Source organism: Castanea sativa, chromosome 6 (assembly GCF_040712315.1).
Source record: "Castanea sativa cultivar Marrone di Chiusa Pesio chromosome 6, ASM4071231v1".
In the NCBI taxonomy this organism is placed as follows: Eukaryota; Viridiplantae; Streptophyta; class Magnoliopsida; order Fagales; family Fagaceae; genus Castanea; species Castanea sativa.
In genome coordinates, this window is record NC_134018.1 from 41,031,422 (window position 1) to 41,037,567 (window position 6,146).

Here is a 6,146-nt window from a genome sequence, read left to right on the forward strand (position 1 = left end):
AAGGAATATTTCAACAAATCAACATGAAATTTAAGTTATACCTAAGTTAATTTTTTGCAACATTACACAGCTCAATAATTTTTTTTATGTTAAAAATTCAATGTAGAATTACATTCTCTCCTTATACTTTTCATGCATGCAATATTTTAATACTATCAAATATCAATAATTATTTCATGTGTAATTTCAAGTTTTTTGTACTTTAAATGGGAAAAATTATACATTAGACACCAACATGTCACTTAACGACCATCATGTAGGCGAGTCCACTAATGGAGAGGTTACTTTTGCTAATGAAGGTAAACTTGAGTGTGTAAAATTCAAACAATAATCCCAAACTTTAGGAGAATACTTTGTAATTTATCCTAAAAATTATATTAAACATTCTGTCATAAAAATAATATATATATATATATATATTTTTTTTGATGAGCACAAAAATTATATTAAACCATAGAGGGTGTGGGTGCATTTTATCTTATTACAAATTATATACAGGAAAATTGAAGATGCCCCACCATCCACCAACATATAGGTTTTTTTTTTTTTTTTTTTGAAAAACAACCAACATATAGGTTAATTGCATGTTCGGTAGAAACTATGACGTCATTTGTAATGTCCTCTTTAGATTATACATATTTGGAATCTAAAGCGTAATTCGAGATTAATTTGCACCGTCTAAATTAATGTCAACATTAACAAATCAATGGGTACATTCGGCAGTGGGATGCATTGATATGTCAATATTAAAAGATTGATGCATATTCATATAAATTTACAATGTTGAATATATGTTCACTGACTCACTCCATCCTTTTTTTTTCCCCTTATTAAATAATTTTAACCCCATCCTACCTCTAATAATTTGTTAATTTTGACTCTTATTACTAATTAGGGTATTTGGTGAGAAGCACATTACACATTAATTTTTTTTTTGTTGAGAAACATTACACATTTAACTTGAATTATGATGTTTAATTCAAAATTTAATAGTTTAAAATGAACATTATATATGACTCCATAAAATATAGTGGACAGTTTATAATTAACCTTAAAACTTATATTCTTAATTATATATTTCCATCCATCAACTGGGTTTTTTCTCCCCCCCCCCCCCCTCCCTCTCTCTCTCTCTCTCTCCCAAATAGTTCGTATGTCATCACCTGGGACCTCTCTTACCAATATATATATGCACATATAGTTGCAAGTGGCATCCGCACAATAATAATAAGTCGAAGAGAGAGGAGTGTGATCGAATGGAGGAGATGATGAAGGTCGTTCCCCTTGTTTTGAGGACCATTTTTTGGGTAGCTCTTATGGGATTGTCTGGCTTGTTATTTCATCTTTTCAACCGTGTGTGGCTTAAGTCTAAAAAGATCAGGAAGAAGCTACAAATGCAAGGTATCAAAGGGCCTCCACCTTCTTTCTTACATGGGAATCTTGCTGAGATGCACAAGATCCAATTCCAGGCCACCAAAGCAGCCTCAAATCATGCTGATCAGATTCTAGCCCACGACTACACTTCTACTCTCTTCCCATATTTTGAACATTGGAGAAAAGAATACGGTATGAATAAATATGTACTTCTTTCTTTTCCACTTTCTAATTTTCTTCCGTCGGTCCACCTCTGTTCGTCGTAGTAATAAATTATACTCCATATAATACCATTCATGATTCATGGCATGATATATTATTGATATGCTAGCTTAAGACATATCGAAAGCTCACTTGTTTTGTGTTCTTTACACTGTAGTTTAAAGTTTAAATCCATATATGGTACTAATCAGTTAGTTAATTGGTTTCACTATAATTTCACCTGTATATGTGTATATATATCTCAGCTCAGCTCAGCACAGGTAATTAAAGGTAATTGATTACTAAATTAAGCATTCCTTGTAAAAGGGTAAATGCCATTCTTCGCTTTTATTTTCTTTTCATTTTTGATAGTCCTTGTAAAATTGAAATGCTGAAGAGGATACAGTTCCAAGTCAAAACTCAACAGAAAACAATAAACGTCTTCCAGTTCCAGCCAGTTGAAGCGTAGTTTAGTGCTTCTATTTTATTTTATTTATTTATTTTTTCTAAGATCTTGACAGAAGTAGTAAATTAACTGTTTTTGTTGTATCTGGAACTAGTTTGGTGCTGATTCCAACTTTTATAAATTTGTTGAAGTTCAGTTTTGTTTAGCATCTATCAGAATCAGATTTTAAGGGGGAAGTCCACTCTGGCTGGCTTGGCCGGCTGGCCCTCCCCAGCTCACTTCTAACTTCTAGCCTCTAGGCCCCGACCCCCGAGGAAACGGGCCATTATCATTCGAAATACAAAATTTATTTATTTTTATTTTAGATTTAGAATACAGATCGATGTCATTGACTTGTCGAGTTCGACAATTACCATCAGCAAAAGCAACAATTTTGGGTACATCCTCATCCTCCAGTGTCCAGTGATTTCAAATATATTAATTAAAGTTGGCAATTTGCACCGGAATTCTCTTATAGTAATTTTTTTAATAGACTAAGACAATGACTAATATTTTTAAACTATATTTTTGAACTATAATATTGTGTAACACAATAAACGTAATAGTTTTTTATTTATTTATTTAATTTTTATAACAACGTAGATTGAAAGATCAATACTTGTTTTTTTTTTTAGGTCAAAGATCAATAGTCATTATATAATATATATCATAATAAAATAGTAGCAATTAAAATCCTAGAAAATGATATTAATTTTTTTAAAACGACTATAATATGCTGTTAACTTTGCAGCTCAATTTATTTCTCTCTTAATCTTCTAAACATTTTGTGCATGAAGAGGTGTGAGTTCTAAGTCATATAATTAAAAACCCAAGCGAAATATGCTGTTTTTTTTTTAGAAAGTGGGCCTGGTATGGAGCTGGCAATGATTGGGCTCAAGTCCAAAACTAGATGGGTTGGTTGTGGTCTGTTAAATTATGGATTCTTGATTTATTGCCACTCGCTTCAATTGGTGGCCTTTTGCCTAACATCAAATTTAATTTGTTATTCTACCAAAAAAAATAATTTAATTTGGTATATATTTACGGTGCATGCAGGTCTGATATATACTTATTCGACGGGGATGAGGCAACACTTGTATGTAAACCAGCCGGAGCTAGTGAAGGAAATGAACCAGTGTATCACTTTGGCCTTAGGTAAGCCTTATTATGTGACAAAGCGACTTGCACCCATGCTCGGCAATGGCATTTTGAGGTCCAACGGCCTTATTTGGGCACAACAGAGGAAAATTGTTGCACCAGAGTTCTTCATGGACAAAGTTAAGGTAGTGGATCAAGATATCTCTCAATTTATGTGGGATTTCTCCCTACTTAAAATTTAAATTAATTTAAAAGGATCTAGTCGGGATCATTGATTAATATTTACTAGCCGTGGGAATGGTGGGGCTAAATAACGCTTTTGCGAGTTGAGTCAGCACAAAATATAATTTTTCCGTATGCACATTTATAATGTATAATGATAAATCACTTACAATTGTAAAAGGTTGATCTCTTGTGAAGGATCATTTTACCATTATTTTAATACTCTCTTTACTTTTAACGAGACCAAATTTCTCTTTATTAAGTGTGATCCATTTCATGAAAATTTTAATTTGTAATAAAAGATATACTATTGTTCGAATTCCCGGTATCACTATCATAACTTTTAGGACAAGTGATAACATTAAATATTGGTAGGGTATGGTGGGGCTAATGCTTGAATCGGCACAACCATTGTTAAGAAAATGGGAGGACTACATCGAAGATCAAGGTGGTGTGACAGCAGACATTCAAGTGGATGAGGATTTAAAGGGTGTATCAGCAGATGTGATCTCCAGGGCTTGTTTTGGAAGCTCTTATTTCAAAGGCAAAGAAATTTTCTTAAAGCTTAGAAGCCTTCAGAAAGCTATTTCCCAGCAAGGCTTTCTTTTGGGGGTCACAAGTTTCGGGTAGGTTATAAATATGAATATATATATACGGTCCTCTTATTAATAATTCATTAAAAATATGTTATTCACAAATCTTTTGTACATGTTCATCATCAGTACTTAAAGTTGATTTTGAGTTAAGAGTTAACAAAATATGACAATTGAATATATGTGTTGTAACGATGCAATTATAAGACTCTAGTTGTAGGCTCCTTTCCCATCTATGGATGCATATTCATAATATTAAGGAAAAAAAAAAGTGTAATTCGATGGATTTTGGCAAGACACTTGACAATTAATGAAGTGGCAGGTTTCTTCAAACGGGGAAGCAAAAGGAGATTAGCAGTTTGGAGAGAGAGATCGAATCATTGATCTGGAAGGTGGTGAAAGAACGAGAACAAGAATGCTTGGAGACATGTTCATCTGAAAAGGATCTATTGCAGTTGATAATGGAGGCAGCCATGACTGATCAAAGTCTGGGCAAGGATTCAGCCAAGTCCAAGCGCTTCATAGTTGATAATTGCAAGAACATATACTTTGCCGGGCACGAATCCACTGCTGTTGCAGCCTCCTGGTGTTTGCTGCTACTGGCTATACATCCAGAGTGGCAAGATCGTATAAGGAAGGAGGTCGCTCAAGTTTGCCCAAATGGCCTGCCAGATGTAAATTCAGTCATGAACTTGAAGACGGTATATAAATACTTTAGTTTAGAGTTTAATAAGTAATAATAATCTCTCCATCTAGCTTATATTAGTATATTTATAATGAAGAAAATTTAATTTCAACGTACGTACGTACGTACTGTACAGGTGACTATTGTGATTCAAGAAGTGTTGCGTTTATACCCACCAGCAGCCTTCGTGTCAAGAGAGGCCCTTGAAGAGACCCAAGTTGGAAACATTGTCATCCCCAAGGGTGTATGCTTGTGGACTCTCATTCCAACACTGCACAGGGATCCCAATATTTGGGGACCGGATGTCAACGATTTCAGACCAGACAGATTCACCGACGGTGTCTCCCATGCTTGCAAATTTCCCCAAGCCTATATCCCCTTTGGATTGGGTCCTCGCTTGTGCTTGGGGAAAAACTTTGCTATGGTTCAATTGAAGGTTCTCCTCTCTCTCATTGTCTCCAACTTTGCTTTCTCCCTATCTCCCAAGTACCGACATTCTCCTGCTTATAAAATGATTGTAGAGCCCGGAAACGGTGTTCATATCCTCATCAAAAGGATTTAACTTTGACTTCCACCAATGAATGACACTTATATATAGGCCTCGCCTATCTCTTCTTTTCCTCCTCCAATTTGAAAAACTTTCCTATCTAATAGTACTAGCTAGGCAAAGTGAAACTCTTGCTGTTTCTACTTTCTAGTGCATGCAATGGATCGATGTATTTATGCATATTCCCAATCTGTACTTCTTTCATCTATGTAGTATTTACTTTATCTCATTCTTCGGGTTTGGGAGTATCGTCTTACACAAAGACAACGCTAATCCTTCTTCTAATGCTTGTATATATAAATGATTAACTTAAAATAAAAAAAAAGGAAAAAATCACGATACTAGAGACAGAGTGATTCATTAAGAAATGAAAAAAAAAAAAAAAAATTCTTAGTAATTACGGAGAAAGAGATGGATAGATGAAGTCATTAGCTCAATTTGCAAAACATGTTGAGGATTATGTAGCCCCGTTGAACCACTGTTTTGAAAACAAGTTGGCAATTAAACAATTAAGATGTTCTCTTTTATTTTTATTTATTTTTTGATAAGCTGCAATGGCATTAAACAACAGAGAGAACACAGGGAGGGTAATTTGCCTTACACTGCTGTGAGATTACCATTATTGAAAAAAAAAAGACTGATGAGAGAGTAGTGCAAATTTAGTAGCCTCATGAGCTGCCGCATTACATAACCTCCGAACCCATCAAGATATATGTTCTCTTTTATAAGTTACCTTCAGTTATGAGTTACCACTGAAAAATCATATCAATCACCAAACTCAACTCTTAGAAACGTATGGATGTAGATATTGGGATATTTCAGAAATTTCAGTGGTATAATCATTTCGGATATTGAGGTACTACTCAACCATTGTTGAATTTGTTGTTAAATCCAATATTATTAAATCAAATTCATGATACTTTCTCAAGTTTATGTCTAACTTGACATTCATATCAACTGTAAAGACACGTTTTGTTCTCA

General features: G+C 34.1%; 1 protein-coding gene across 2 annotated transcripts; it reads left to right on the forward strand.

Annotated features, from left to right (window-relative positions):
• The first annotated feature begins 1,177 nt into the window (after positions 1–1,177).
• On the forward strand, positions 1,178–5,394 carry LOC142638571 (cytochrome P450 714A1-like). 2 transcript variants are annotated; one of them, XM_075812602.1, is made up of 5 exons: positions 1,178–1,566; positions 3,077–3,303; positions 3,716–3,966; positions 4,250–4,634; positions 4,755–5,394. In XM_075812602.1, exons 1-5 carry the CDS (start codon positions 1,257–1,259, stop codon positions 5,178–5,180), a joined length of 1,599 nt encoding a protein of 532 aa, XP_075668717.1. In that variant the 5' UTR covers positions 1,178–1,256; the 3' UTR covers positions 5,181–5,394. The 2 variants fall into 2 exon arrangements, with proteins under 2 accessions (XP_075668717.1, XP_075668718.1); XM_075812603.1 differs by having other exon boundaries at positions 1,180–1,566; positions 4,256–4,634.
• The last annotated feature ends 752 nt before the right edge of the window (positions 5,395–6,146 follow it).

Bases quoted from the DNA above. Each gene is read 5' to 3' on its own strand.
- LOC142638571 (XM_075812602.1), top strand. From the start codon at position 1,257: ATGGAGGAGATGATGAAGGTCGTTCCCCTTGTTTTGAGGACCATTTTT. The intron at 1,567-3,076 runs GTATGAATAAAT...CGGTGCATGCAG, and splicing joins ACATTGGAGAAAAGAATACG to GTCTGATATATACTTATTCG. The intron at 4,635-4,754 runs GTATATAAATAC...CGTACTGTACAG, and splicing joins CAGTCATGAACTTGAAGACG to GTGACTATTGTGATTCAAGA.